The sequence below is a fragment of the Symphalangus syndactylus genome, chromosome 7 (genome assembly GCF_028878055.3).
Source record: "Symphalangus syndactylus isolate Jambi chromosome 7, NHGRI_mSymSyn1-v2.1_pri, whole genome shotgun sequence".
Classification (NCBI taxonomy): Eukaryota; Metazoa; Chordata; class Mammalia; order Primates; family Hylobatidae; genus Symphalangus; species Symphalangus syndactylus.
In genome coordinates, this window is record NC_072429.2 from 27,668,193 (window position 1) to 27,683,989 (window position 15,797).

General features: G+C 34.2%; 1 protein-coding gene across 4 annotated transcripts in view; it reads left to right on the forward strand.

The window, feature by feature from the left end:
* The window catches only part of RNF145 (ring finger protein 145), a 50,362-nt gene that overhangs the window by 31,317 nt on the left and 3,248 nt on the right, over window positions 1-15,797 (forward strand). For all 4 annotated transcript variants that reach the window (XM_055285424.1, XM_055285425.2, XM_055285423.1 and 1 more), the window contains 6 exons: window positions 290-525; window positions 2,981-3,156; window positions 7,337-7,477; window positions 8,088-8,270; window positions 13,701-13,848; window positions 14,833-15,189. In XM_055285424.1, the coding sequence (XP_055141399.1) occupies window positions 290-525; window positions 2,981-3,156; window positions 7,337-7,477; window positions 8,088-8,270; window positions 13,701-13,848; window positions 14,833-15,189 (1,241 nt within the window). The remainder of the gene's footprint in view (window positions 1-289; window positions 526-2,980; window positions 3,157-7,336; window positions 7,478-8,087; window positions 8,271-13,700; window positions 13,849-14,832; window positions 15,190-15,797) is intronic.

The window sequence follows — 15,797 nt, forward strand, 5'->3', positions numbered from 1 at the left end:
TGTTTAAAGTTTTCTTCATATTATACATGCCATCACAGACAACCAGTGGAGATTTATGCTGCTCTTTCCAGATCAGCCCTATGGAATTAGTATTCAAAATTCACAGAACATGTGAATATGTAATTATAGTCAGATGAAGTTAAAGTTTCATTTAAAATATTATCTACGAGATTTTAGTTAGATTTCTTCAAAAGTTGTGTTATTATCCTTATCAACAGTGTTTTTTGTTTGTTTTTATTTTGTGGATGCCAAATGCTCAAGATTAAATGTATTCTATTCCCTATTTTAGGTCAGTTGGTGGTGTGTACTTTATGCTCCTGTGTCATGAAAACAAAGCAGATTTGGCTGTTTTCAGCTCACATGCTTCCTCTGCTAGCACGACTCTGCCTTGTTCCTTTGGAGACGATTGTTATCATCAATAAATTTGCTATGATTTTTACTGGATTGGAAGTTCTCTATTTTCTTGGGTCTAATCTTTTGGTACCTTATAACCTTGCTAAATCTGCGTACAGAGAACTGGTTCAGGTAAGACTGACAACCACAAACAGGTAGATAAAATTCTACATAAATGTTAAGTACATTAAAGTTACAGTTCATTTTTATTTCACAGTTACGGTACCATTCGTTTTTGCAGTTTCAAAACAGCAGCTATTTTCAGCCCAATTAGGAGCATCTGAAAGATTCTTGATTATGTTCTGTTGAGAAGGCAGTAAAGTGAAGTGGTTCTCTTGAAGCAGATTTATCTGAGATCATACCCTGATGCTGCTGTTCACTAGCTGTGTAACCTTGTGATAATTGCGTTACTTTGTGTAAAACGGAGCTAATAATGAAAGCTGTGCTTTCCTCATAGAGTTCTGTGAGATTTAAATGAGTTTAGTACCAGGCAGACAATGTTCCATATGTGTTAGCTATTGTAATGAAGACAAAAATAATAAAGAATTGAATACCTGTAAGTCAAATCCTGCTTTTTCCTTCTGATTATAGTCTACTGTGACTATAGTTTCTTCCCTTTGTGTGCCTAATTTAAACAGGAAAGTTAAATAGTTCTGGGTTATAATATGATAGATTTCATTTAGACTCAGTACTTGAATTGACTTTGCCAACATAACATGCTTTTTGTAAAAGTTTCTCCCCTACTTTTTTCAGCCTTTGCTCTAAGATAAATTACTCCCAGATACAAACGATACACATTTGGGAAATAAATGTTTCTGTTTGGTTTAATTGATAGTTTGTAACATATAAAATAGATTTTAACCTGACATTGGTATAAAAAGAGAGTGTTAAAATGTCACTGTCTTCCACCTCTTGACTGTGTCCTTAAGGTACAGGAAGCTCTCAGATAGAACAAACTGATACAGCTAAGTGAGGTATTCTCTTGTGGCCCCAGGGGCAGATCTTTGAGAATACTTTCTCTAAGCTTTTGGCCTTAGCCTGATTCTATCTTCGTCTTACACAGTGATTAACTTGGGCAGTTTTCCCAGGAGTAGATCTTCCAGAAAAGGGATTATTTCTATAGTCATTGAAGAATGGCTTCATGGGGAAGCAGGGTTATAGTTGTATTCAGGGTAAGAATGACAAATTTAAGATACATATTTTTTTCTTTGAATTCAGTCTTATGAGGGTTATCTTAGTTTGTAATAAATAATGAATATTCAGTAAATACTTACTGAATATTAAATATTTATTGAATAACCTCAGCCTTCATTTTTTAATGTCATGTTTAGTTGGTTGCCGTAAGATTCATACATCAACTAGATGTAGTTGTCGGAAATATAGGGTATAAAATGTGTGACCAGGAAAGAATTAGATAAGCAAGAAATGGAAACAGACAGGTTTTTTTAGTGGTCTGTTTTTTGAATGGAAAAGAAGAAAAGTATTCTCTGCCTCTTAATGATGAGTTTGCCTGATAATAATTTCGCAGCTAGTTGGGCAGTTTCCTTTTTCTTTTAAGTCACTGGGGAAAATAGAAGTTAATAGACTGGGTTGTAGAAAAAGCCTTTGCTTTACTGATCAAAGAATTTTAAATTTAGAATAATCTGCAAGTCAATTTATTTTAACTTAATACTTAAAGATCTTTATACCTTATTGAAATATTTCCGGTATCACACTGAGAGATTCCAGCAAGACCAGTTGACTGCTAGATTTTGGTTTTGTAAGCTGCCGGGCAGAATTCCTGCTGTGCCACCAGGGTCTGGTCCGTGACATAGCAACTCTAGAAACTTGGTTACACCTATGCTCTTAGATTGAATCAGATTCTGTGATTGATTTTTCCTAATCGGTTTCATAAGAAGAGTGTTTTATAAACTAGAAAACTAATTTAGTGAGTTGCAGATTATTAAGCCCCCTTTTTTTAAAAAAGATATATCCTTTTCCTAGTGTTACACTTGGCAAACCAAATGGAAAAACATAGCTTGATAAAAACACAGTAGGAGGAAGGGGAATTGATGTTATGGGAGAAAAAGACTTGCTAACTATCTTTGCTCTATAAAAATTTTTTCCAGTGATTAAGTACTCTTCTTCCATTGAACTATTTCTCATTTGTGACATTTCTGAATAAACCCTGGAAGTTTTTACTTTTACATTTTTTTTCCTAGTGCCTCAAGCAGTGTTGTATCGATTCATGCTAGTCCTGATTATTTTGATTAGGCATGAGTGTTTACCAAGTCTCCTCAAACTACCTTTTAAGGTTATTTTGTACTGAATATGACCTTATTTTGACCTTATCCCTGAACTATTAGGGCAATTTACTGTTGCTATCAGATAAGTGTGTGTCAAGTGTTAATAATAATGCAAAATTAGTAAGTTTTAAAAAACATACTATTTATTAACTATATAGGCTAACTTTAAAGGAATTTAGCTGAAACAGTCTTGTAATAAAAGAAAAGCTATTTAATATTGTACTTCTGATTTGACTCTTAAGTGTTTAAAGTGCTTATTGATGGTGATGCAGGAAGTTTTCCTATCTTATGTTTTTATTTAGGTAGTGGAGGTATATGGCCTTCTCGCCTTGGGAATGTCCCTGTGGAATCAACTGGTAGTCCCTGTTCTTTTCATGGTTTTCTGGCTCGTCTTATTTGCTCTTCAGATTTACTCCTATTTCAGTACTCGAGATCAGCCTGCATCACGTGAGAGGCTTCTTTTCCTTTTTCTGACAAGGTAATTAATAAGAGCCTATGATACTATATATAACCTTAGAAAGAGAAAACTTTGATCTAGGAATAGTAAGTTTTGCAGATTACTTTTATCGTTCATGTTACACAACTTCGTATTTTGTTAAGATAGGATTTTCATTCACAGGATACCGAGGTTTGGCATTGCAGGGAGGTGCTAATATAATAATGTGGTTTATTTGGCTGCACTTGGACCAGAGTGTAGCAAATGATTTGTGGAAAGGTACATAGCAAATTGTAAAAGTATTTTTTCAATTTCAAGTTAAAATTATTGGGTCAATCAGAAAAAAGTATATTATAAAAATAACATTTATTGAGTATTTAAAATGTACCATACCATTAAACACTTTGCCTCACATTAATCTTTACAGCAACCCTAAGAGATAGGTGCCTTTATTATAATTATCATTTTATAGCTGAAGAAACTGTACCAGGAATAACTTGCCCCAGGTAACACTGCCAAAAGAAGCAGAACTGGCACTCAGACCCACCTGAGTTCGAAGCCTGTGACTTACTCTGTATACTTTGTCTACGTCACTGTTGCCTTCAGTATTGAGATACAGTCCGGTAATTGGTGAAATGGGTAGATAATAGTACTTTACTGTCTAACCCAGGGGTATTCAATCTTGGCTTTCCTGGGCCACATTGGAAGAAGAATTGTCTTGGGCCATACGTAAAATACACGAGCGCTAACAATAGCTGATGAGCTTTAAAAAAAAAACTCGTAAAAAAAAATCTCATAGTGTTTTAAGAAAGTTTACAAATTTGTGTTGGGCTGCATTCAAAGCTGTCCTGGGCTGCAGGTTAGTCAAGCTTGGTCTAACCCAAAATGATGCTAAGACTCAGTTTTTAATATTTAGGGGTTTTTGTTTTGTTTTGTCTTTTTAAATCTCATGTCATTTGAGTCATTTTCCCATTTTATTGTGAGCTTATGCTAGATCCACATTTGTTATTTTTTCCACTCTTGAGTTTGAATCTTACATCCTCAGAATCTAGTACATGAATATACATCTTGGTTCCCCCGCTCATTGTCACTTTAAAAAGTAGGGATGAAAATTTGTCCTCCTATAAAGTAAATATAGGTAGATAACAGTTTTAAGTTCTAGTTAATAGTCATTGTTTCTCAGCCATCCAGTATGATGGAAGACTGTACTAAGTGGTGTAGGCTATGAGAAATTTAAGACAAGTTTACTATCCTTAAGGAGCATGTTACTAGGAAAGCATTAACACAAATGTAAATATCATTAAAAATATACGGGACAAAAACCTGTTTTAACAAATAAGTGGGATAAACTTATATTGGTACTGAATTAGATTTTGAACTTTCTAAAAATGAATAACAATTATAAGTAGCTTCTATAAACATGCAGTAAGTTGATGTCAAAGTCAAATACATTTTAATGATTAATTTAGTGTTAAGTAAATTTGACTGCTATTTGTTTTTGATGTAAGTATTATGGAGGTTTTATGCAGACTTTTTTTTTTTTGAGATGGAGTCTGGCTCTGTCACCCAGGCTGGAGTACAGTGGCACAATCTCGGCTCACTGCAACCTCCGCCTCCCAGGTTCCAGCAATTCTCCTGCCTCAGCCTCCCAAGTAGTTGGGATTACAGGCATGCGCCACCACACCTGGCTAATTTTTATATTATTAGTAGAGACCATGTTGGCCAGGCTGGTCTTGAACTCCTGACCTCAGGTGATCCACCCACCTCGGCCTCTCAAAGTCCTGGGATTACAGGTGTGAACCACCGCGCCCGGCCTGAAGACTTTTAAAATGACCCCAAAAGTAACTGAATTTAAAGAGAGAGAGACAGTTCTGTGGTTAGGATAATAACCTCAGCGTGAGACTGAATTGGTGGTGCTTTAAACCAGATTGTTACCTGCTGCAAAGCACAGTAAGATGAGATATAGCATAGTGCAATAGGCTTAACAATTTACTAAGCCATGAATGCATTTGGACTTATTTACAAAGTAAGAAAATAATATTCGGATATTCTATGAAGTTTAGATACCTTGCTAACATAATTTTTTTCTCTTCATCTTCTATGCATAGCCAGGATAGATTGCCTTTTTCATGATAAGAATGTTGTAATTTGCTTTGAGAAGTTCCCATATTGGTTCTTTTGTTAATTTATATCTCTGTAAGAGTTATTCTCTGTTCTTATTTATGCTTTTGTGTGCCGGGTAATGTTTATGTTTCTTTGCCAGAAAACAACTTATTTAGAAAAAGAGATTGGGAGCTTACCAGAATACCCTAACTAAACAAACACACCAACCAACAATAAAGCACACAAGATCAAACTGCAACTCAACAAAAAGGTTTTTTTTGCAGCCAGAAAATAGAAATTAAGATTTAATAAAAATGAGTTACTGAATGAAGAGAGAGCAAAGAAAAATTTTATAAATTTTCCAAACTCTTTCACTTCCCCAAAGCTAGGTCGAAACCTTTGGTATTTAGTATGCTCTCTTTTGAAAAATAGCACCACACTTTTTTTTCTAAAATAAGAGAAAAAGAAAGTGCTCTATTTGAATACATAACTAAATCATATTGTCTGGGTGTAAAAAATTTCTCTAAATATGGAGAAATGTCCGTAAAAATAGAGAAATAGTATGGACCTTTGGTTAAATTTTCAGCCTTTTTCAGTAACAATGAAGTAAAATTTTAGTTGGTTTTCAGCCATGATTCTCATGTTGTAAAATTATACACAATTTGTTTAAAATTGTTACTAATGATTTCAGTGTGAAAATGCCAAACATTTCAGAAATTAAATTTGTGGGAATGTCATAAAATTAATTATTTTTTTCTAGTTATTAGCCACCATGATTGGTAGATATTTTGGTTCCTAACAGAAAACCAGACTTTTTTTCTCATTATAATGTACATGGGTACCATGTAAAATTAGATGCTTTCACATAAAAACCAACTAATAAGCAATTGTGTAGGAAAGATAACTATATAGAAGCATGGAGCTGCATAGTAAAGGACAAGCATTGATTGCCTGAATGAATTCCTCACACATATAAGTGAAATTCTTCTTTGAAATTTAAAGCTTAAGATGTAGATACTATATAAGGGCTGGGAGCGTTAGCTCAAGCCTGTAATCCCAATACTTTGGGAGGCCAAGATGGGAGGATCGCTTGAGGCAGAAAGTTTTAGCCCAGTTTGGGCAACATAGCAAGACCTTGTCTGTATAAAGAATAAATTAGCCAGGCACAGTGGCACGTTCTTACAGTCTTAGCTACTTGGGAGGCTGAAGGGAGAGGATTGCTTTTGCCCGGAAGTTCAAGGCTGCAGTGAGCTATGATTGTACCACTGCTCTCCAGCCTAGCAACAGAGCAAGACCCTGTCTCAAATAAATATATGTATATATAAGATAGATATTGTGTAAATGCTAAATCCATCTCAGTACATAATAGTACATGTATTTATAAAATACATATAAGTTAGTATCTAAGAAGTTCAATGAAAATATTTCCAAGTTCTAATGTAATGTCTTCCAGTTATCCTTATGAATAGTATCATAGCAAACTTTTATGTTAAAAATTAATATTAAAATTATTTTTAAATAGTCTTGAATCAAATTCTTGGGCATGCTTTTGAAGTAACTCCTTTTTTAAAAAATGCCTTTGTCTCAACCTAAATTTTAAAATACCAGTAGTATGTAAGATACTGATGGAGTAGGAGGAGTGATACACCCTGCTCCATAGCAGTTTGGTCAAATAAGGAGTTGCAGCAAGTATTCATATTATAATGTAGCGCAGTGAACAATTTGAACAGCCAACATTTTTCAGGAAGAACAGTGGGCAACTGTACAAGCTTCTTTTGAATACTTGTCAGCATGCTAATTATATATTTCTTAAGATGTGAAGATTTAGGCTCTTTGAATTTTACTATATTTGAAGATGATAGATAATAAAATAAGACCTTGTTTCAGATCTGGTGCTATGTACTGCATATTTGCCAATGAGCTAGAAAAATGTGGGTTTGAAGATGAATAAGATGGTTAAATTATTAATGGAGTAATTGGGTGATTTCACCTCAAATTTTGGTTTAGGATGTTTTAATTAATGAGGATCAAATCAAGCTTGGTGATTATTTAAAGGCCTTAAATGTTTTTACTCCAAATGGAAAGTTTATGTCTGTTATTTCCCCCTCTTTTTTTCCAGTATTGCGGAATGCTGTAGCACTCCTTACTCTCTTTTGGGTTTGGTCTTCACTGTTTCTTTTGTTGCCTTGGGTGTTCTCACACTCTGCAAGTTTTACTTGCAGGGTTATCGAGCTTTCATGAATGATCCTGCCATGAATCGGTAAGTTCTTCCTTGATTATGTCTAGAAATGTAAATACTATAGATAACTTGAGGAAGTAATGATGAATTTCTTTGGCTGATGAATTTTAGAAGAAATGGGATTGGAGAGTTTTTTTTGAATGGTTGCAACATTTGGGTTAAAAAATACATTTCCATGTTAAAGATGTATTTGTATTGTATGTATTAATACATTATGGTGAATATTGGACACCTTCCTTTCCTAGATTTCTTTAAGAGATTTTCAGAAGCTTGCTTTTTCCCATTTGAAGTTTAGCCCTGTTAAAATCTGATTTCTATACAGTATTTGATATTAATATCTGGCTCATTTACAAAGTCTGGTTGGAAAACTTCTATTTGTCTTAGACGTTATTATTTTTGCCCTCATCGTGTGGTAAAATAATAGCTATTATGCCTTTGCACATGTAGTGATATATATGACTATTTCATTAATGTTATAAAGTTAATATACTGATCAGGTTTTTAGTCTGGATTAAGTCAGAATAGATTTTAAAATATGTAACAAGAGTCTAAGCCTTTGGATTATTTTTCTCTTTGAATTAAATGAGATTCAGATTATTTTATGTTTTCTGAAAATGTATGCTTTTTTTAGGGGCATGACAGAAGGAGTAACGCTGTTAATCTTGGCAGTGCAGACTGGGCTGATAGAACTGCAGGTTGTTCATCGGGCATTCCTGCTCAGTATTATCCTTTTCATTGTCGTAGCTTCTATCCTACAGTCTATGTTAGAAATTGCAGATCCTATTGTTTTGGCACTGGGAGCATCTAGAGACAAGTAAGAAACCTCTTAATATTCTTTAAATTAACTCATGTAATATTCTTTACATGCATTTGTTGTCTAAATATTTAGGGAATATTTAGAGACAGAAAATGGATATGGGTAATTGGTATTAGCTTAGGTTAATTCAACAAGTTTATGTTTTTATTTTTCCTATATGAGCTGTTTGACTTACTTGACTTTTGTTTTTTTCTCTCAAGATTTTTTACTTAAAAATCACATCAAAGGCCATGTAATTATAAGTTAACTTTTTCTGCTTCAGATGAATTTAATACTTTTTATATTTGTCCAGTTTTAAAATTAAGAACATAGAGCATAAAATTTAGTCTAGCATAATAAATGTAATAAATAATATGTAATTTTATTCTGTGTAAATTAGTTAAAGGAGAGAAAGCATTAAGTGAAATGCAAATGAAGGAGAGGAAAAATAGAGGCTCTCAGGTAATCATAAAATAGACATTTATGGAAAAACAGCCTCATTTGATGGAGTTTTAGACAATTTCAACTGACTGGATTATAAGGATTCTTGACAATTTATAGGACCAAATGAAATTAATAGTTGGATTCATGTACATCTTGCATTATAGTAAAATTTTAAACTCTGTATATTTTATTGATACATAGTATATATTTTTGAGGTTCGTGTGATATTTTGAGAGCTGTATACATTGTATAATGATTAAATCAGGATAATTGAGGTATCCAGAAATTTTTATGAGGGATAAAAGCCAAACTATTATTTAGTTCCTTAAGGATACAGTCTTTTTATTGTAGTTTATACAAGGAAATTCTGTAAGGAATTTCTTAAAATTCGGTGTCACTGTTTTTTTTCTAGTGCTCTATCCGCATTCTGATTATTGATTATAGAAATACATCTGAATTTATTGCCTCTTTGGTAGCCTTTTATAGTAAGGGAACAGCTAATCTCTTGGGAGGTAGAATTGTATCAGCTGATTTCTAAAACATTCCAAATTAGCATTTTAATTGTAGTACATCAGATTCATCTTTGTATCCCCATAACACACATTGCCAAACATTCTATATAATTTTCTCAAGTGGTAGGATGGCTGAAAAGTCAATTTAAATAAGCTCAAACTCTTAGACATGTTTCAGATTTTCTTAATCATCATAATTGATTGTAGTTATTTCACATTTGTTTGTGAGGTTTAAGGTTTCTTGACTGAAGCATTTAAAATGTTGAACTCAAGGGTGAGCGCAATTAAATAGCCACTTAGTAGATCTGAAAAGTAGATTTGTTTGACCTAAGTACAATTAGTATTTTGTCATCTCTGTCAATGTAATTTGTTATTAATTACACTAATTTAGTATATATTGATAAAACTAATATTTAGAAAAGAGATATAATATGTTGTTCCACTACTATAAGAATCAGTAGATGCTGTTGTGGGTCTTCCCGGGATATTGAACTATCCTCACTACTGGCTTTCTCCAAAATTAGATGCAGAGGAGATTGAGAGAAAAAGGAGCAAACTGAGAAGCGTTGTATGTGGGTCTGGGGTACTTTGAACTGGTATCTGTGTTATTCCTTGTGGCTGCAGCTGCATTAACCTGAGGCAGGATCTCCGGCTGCCCTCTTGGCTGTGGGAAGAAAAATAGACATGAACTGTTCTGTTGTGTTCTTCCTCCCACCATTGCCTACAGTAATAAGAGACTAACCATCAGCTACATGCCAGTACTTTTTAAAACAAATGAAATAAAGTTAAGAGAAAAATGCCACTTACCACAACTGACTCAAGAACTAAAAAGTTGAATAGTTATAACAGTTAAAGAAATTAAAGCAGTTGGCAAACTTCTTGAGCCAGATGATATTACAGGCAAGTTCTACCAAATTCCAAAGGACAGTTATCCCTATTTTATTTATTTATTTATGTTTAGAGATGGAATCTCGCTATGTTGCCCAGGTTGGACTTGAACTCCTGGGCTCAAGCAGTCCTCCTGCCTCAGCCTTCTGTGGAGCTGGGACACATGTGCACACAACCACACTTGGCAGATTATTTAAAACAAATACTTTCAAACTATAAGAGGAATACGCCCCAGTTCACTCTGTGAAGTCATTGTAATCCCAATATTGAAATAAATGAGGCAATTTTTAAAGTATTTCACTCATGGCAGGAGATATTGTGAGACATTTGTAATGTTGGCTTAAGGTAGACCAGTGGAATAGAGACCCCAGACTGACCCACATATGGGTGGAACTCTGGTGTATGACAGAAGTGGCATGCCAGATGAGTGGAGACAGGTGCTACTCTATAATGAAGCTAGAAAAACACTGGATTCCTATCTCGCATTATAAACAAAATAACTCCAGTATGTTAGGGACTTAAATGTCGAAAACAGAAAGTTAAAATTCCACTGAGATTAGTATATTTTTGAGTAGGAAAAGATTTCTTAAACTGACAGAACTGACTATGGAAGACTGAGATTGACTGTGACTATGAAAGAAAAGATTAATACATTTAATGATTAATATTAGAATTAATAGCAGTTTTTAAGTTAGAAATGGTCATTACAAACTGGGAGAAAATATTTCTAGTATGCACTCCTAATCAAGAATCGCTCCTACACATCAGTCAGAGAAATGGACAAAAAACTTGATGAAGCATTTAGGAAAAGAGAAAAATGCAGACATGAAGAGAAGTTCAGCATCATTCATGATAAGGGAAATGTGAAGGCTACAGTGAGATACTGTTTTACACACAATCAAAAGGAAGGAGATAGAAAGGGGAGGGAAAAAATCTGCCAATATCTATGATGGGGGAAGTTGCAGCTCCACAGGATATCCCATGGTACTGATGAGAGTGTAAAGTGGTGTAGTCACTTTGGAAGAGAGTTTGGCATGATCTCCTCATAGGTATATATTCAAAGACTTTTGCATGTGTACAGTAGGAGACATGTAGAAGAATGTTCGTAGAACAGTTCACCTCACCAGAAGCCTGGGAACAACCCAGATGCCAATGCAACAAGAAAGTAGATGATAAAATGTGATAATAGTCACAGTGCTATGTTAAAAATAGTGACCCACAAATCAGTATGAATGATCATAGCAGCACGAGGTAAAAAAGTAAATCCAAAAAGATCATAATGTAGGATATTATTTTTATGTTAAAAACAAAATTTTAAAATTTGTAGTACTTAGAAATACATATAGATAAAACCAAACTATAAAAAGGGAAGCAGGCAAGAGAATGAAGCACACAGGATTCAAGATAGCGGTTTCGTGGGGCAGAGGGGCGAGGACGTGGTATATGTAGGCAGGCCTGCCCCTGTCATTAGATGTGGTTTATTGTCCAGGCCTTCGCCTGTATGTGGGAAGTGGGTTCATAAATGCTTGTTACATTATTGACAATAGTTAATTAGATTACTGACTAAGTAAAAGGAGGGACATGCACAGACCAATGATGATAGTACATCGTCAATCAAGGATTGTGATGAATTCAATTCATTGTGCTGGGAATTAAAGAAGGAAAGGAAAAGCATCCTAATTCTCAAGTTAGAGGACAATTAAGAGATGATACTACTAGTTCATGAAACAATTTTTCTATTAATGAAATAGTTGTTAAGGGGAAAATCTTCATAAATATGTCTTTGGAGTTGCTTGAACTGTAGGTAATTTCCACGTTTAGCTTAGGAGGATGCGTGAGTTAGTTTTAGCCATAGAAAGAATTGGTTATTTTATCTGTAAATTTTATTGCAGTTTTTAACAAGGAATATTAGAACTATAGTCTACTTATTCAAATTATGTAGCAAATTTTCAAAAGGCAAATACTTTAGGAAATGGGTTGTCATTTTTATAGTGCTTAACCTATTAATTGCACAAGGTTTCAATGTAACTTTCCCTTATTCTTTTTATATTTTATTTGAAATTTGCCTTTATTTAATTTTAACTATTTAGATAAGGACATATATGTGTGTCTATATATATGTTTGTGTGTATATATCCACCTGTATTAAAATTAGACATAAATGTAAAACTCTTGACATAACATTGTATATACATTTCTGTGTGTGTGCTTAAATATATGCATGTGTTTATAAATATGTACATATTTCATATAAATCATAGCTGGCTTGATTTAAAAAAATATATTTAAGGTTTTAAGGCATATTGCCCTATTAGATCTATAATTCATCATCTAACACAGTACAGCTACTGCCTTTCTTTAAAAAGTTAAAATTGCTGAATCTCAAAGCAAAGCTACTGACAAGTTTACATTTGTTCCTTAATTTCTGATTATTATTATTATTAGTATTATTAGTTTTTGGCAAGAAAAAATGTAAAACACTTTCCAAAGTATGCGGCTTTAATTTTCACCATAGTAATTAACTTTCTTCTCTGAATTACTGATTATGATAGGACTACACTGTATAGCATTTGACCTTGTGTGTGGTAATTTTTATTTCCTGACTATATTATAATTAAAGGTAGGAAAGATGATTTACGTTATTTGTGTCTCTTTGAGATGCTTTACCTGGATTTGAGAACATATTACAGATGTTGATGTTTAATTAAAACAGCTTAAATTTTTTTGTAGCCATGAGCTTTATTTCAATTGAAAGCCAAAGTTGTTTAGCTTGAACTAGCCTAAAGGGTTTAGAGAAATGGAGAGCATGATGGAGGAATTTCTAGTGGGACGTAAGAGTGCTTGTGTTTTGCTGAGAGGGCAGTTAGTTAACCAGCTTGGTTTATGAGGAACAGATTTGACAAGCTTGGATGGAAAAATTAGGAGTGGAGGACCTCAAATGCCAGACTCAAGAATTTAGAGACAGTGTTGAAAATATTACGATAGTAGAGCTTTAGGAAGATTAGTCTGGCTGGTAGTGTCCTGTATAGACAGGGCCGGAGGAGGGAGGAAAACCAGCTAGTAGATCTTACACTACAGTTGCTCTCAGTCACGTCTCCCACTTACCCTGACCACAACAGATGTGAGGATGAGTATACCTGCTCATTGGAGAGTCATTCCTATTAGTCACACTGCACTCTCTGTAGCAGAGATTCTCATCACAAGTGGAATGAGTGGGAAGAAGGTGTCATAAGATTTGAAAAAGACCACAGATTATTCTAATACTCCCTCCCTGTCTTAACCAGGAAAAATTATTGAAATTGTTAAGGTTTAAGGCTACAAAAGCCTGAAATAATTTGAAATTGCTAGGAGTAGCAATTGAAAGCAAACTATTGAGGAACAAAAGAAAATCAGCTGTACTTTGCAATTGACTGAGTGTGGTGGCTTTGACATGCCAAGCCTGTGTGACTTGGTCTGAACTCTAGTACAGTGACTGGTATGGAGAAGGGTGTTCAGTGGGAATTTGTGAAATTTGATCATGGCACCAGAGATGTTAGCTGCTGATGTGAGTGGTTGTGCTACTAGGTGGCAGGCATTTAAAAAGAATAATTTTGTCTTTCTCCAGGAGCTTGTGGAAACACTTCCGTGCTGTAAGCCTTTGTTTATTTTTATTGGTATTCCCTGCTTATATGGCTTATATGATTTGCCAGTTTTTCCACATGGATTTTTGGCTTCTTATCATTATTTCCAGCAGCATTCTTACCTCTCTTCAGGTAAGCCTATGATTAATTAACACTGTATAATAACTGATTTTGTTATTTTTCCTCCCAGAAAAGGAATTAAATTTTTTCAAGATGAATGATTGTAAGTGGACTATTCAGGTGATAACTTCTCTCTCTCTTTACTAGAACACATTACATTTATTTGAGCATAGGAGTTAGATGGCAGGTTATGAAAATATTACATAAACCTATTCATGTCACTGTATTTTTTATGAAGGTAATTAAGCCTTTCAGTTTCTCTTTTTCAAAATGGTATGATACAGAGATGTCATATAAATCTTAAATTGATAAGTAACTAAAATATTAAAAGTTTTTAGAGCTTGTGTTAGAGCTTATTTGGAGTGTGTTTTTTAAATTAAATTCCACTCAAAAATACCAATAGTTTCATGACGTATATAAATATATATGTATATGATGTGTATTACACACATACAGACATGATACATGTTTCACAGACATGCACACACAAAATATTGCCCTAGAAATGATAAGCTTATTGTAACTTGAAGATCTTTGCTACCTAAGTTAAGAAGTAAAAGAAAACATAACACAGTGAAGAGTTATTCGTTATTTTTTGCAGAAGTAAAACTTCTTTGAGAGTTGTAGAACAGGAATGACTATGGTATGAGGAAAATTAAGATGGAGTTGATAAGGTTTGGTGACCTAAGGAATAAGGGAAAAAGATGAATCAAAAAATTGATTACTCATCAGAATCATTTTAGGAAAGTCATGTCTGATGGTGTGGCTTTTTGTTATCTATGCCTGGATTACTAAGATCACCCACATTTTAATTACATCAGTGTCTTCTCTTTAGAGTTGATTTTTTATTTATTAAAACATTTTTTTCCCTGGATACTCTTCTGTATATTTGAAATATTGCATCCTAAAAACACCAAGAATGTGTTATTGTTTAAAGCCTATGAAAAAAGTATCTTAGTGATCATATTTCAAGATAACGTACATTTTTTCTTTCAGGTTCTAGGAACACTTTTTATTTATGTCTTATTTATGGTTGAGGAATTCAGAAAAGAGCCAGTGGAAAACATGGATGATGTCATCTACTATGTGAATGGCACTTACCGCCTGCTGGAGTTTCTTGTGGCCCTCTGTGTGGTGGCCTATGGCGTCTCAGAGACCATCTTTGGAGAATGGACAGTGATGGGCTCAATGATCATCTTCATTCATTCCTACTATAACGTGTGGCTTCGGGCCCAGCTGGGGTGGAAGAGCTTTCTTCTCCGCAGGGATGCTGTGAATAAGATTAAATCGTTACCCATTGCTACGAAAGAGCAACTTGAGAAACACAATGATATTTGTGCCATCTGTTATCAGGTAACTCCTTCAATAAGAATCTGTTTGGGTAAGTCATACAGTGTATCCCTTGGGACTGTAACCATATTAACCAAATTCAACTTAAATTTCTAGGCAAAATTATCTTCTGGATTAAAAAAATGGACCTCAGAAATTATATTATAGACCTGATAAAATATTTCCATTTTATTTCTAAATTAAGTTTTAAATTTAGTCCCTTGGGTTCTAATGTATTGTTGTTTTCAACATTATTGCTCACCCATAAATAAAGGAAAAACAGGTCAGGTGCATTTTATATTTACTCCTGAATACACACTCACACGGACTATTGAATATACTATCCATGAGGGGTCAGCAACTCCTGAAAAGTGGTGTGCCAAAATTCTGACTCTTTTCTCTCTAGTATTCCCAGAGTGGGGAAGAAATATTCATGTACCTAGCATAGGTAGAGAGAATATATGCCCACCTGTGGGTTGCTAAGTATCCAAGGGTACAAGCATTTGGTGGGAGTGGGTGAATGTGGTAAAGGCTACCAAATTGATATAAAATTGAAGTTGGCCTACCTGTAGTCTTTAGCACATGCACCATAAAGAGCCTGGTGATTGCCTTCTATTACAAATTAAAGGTAG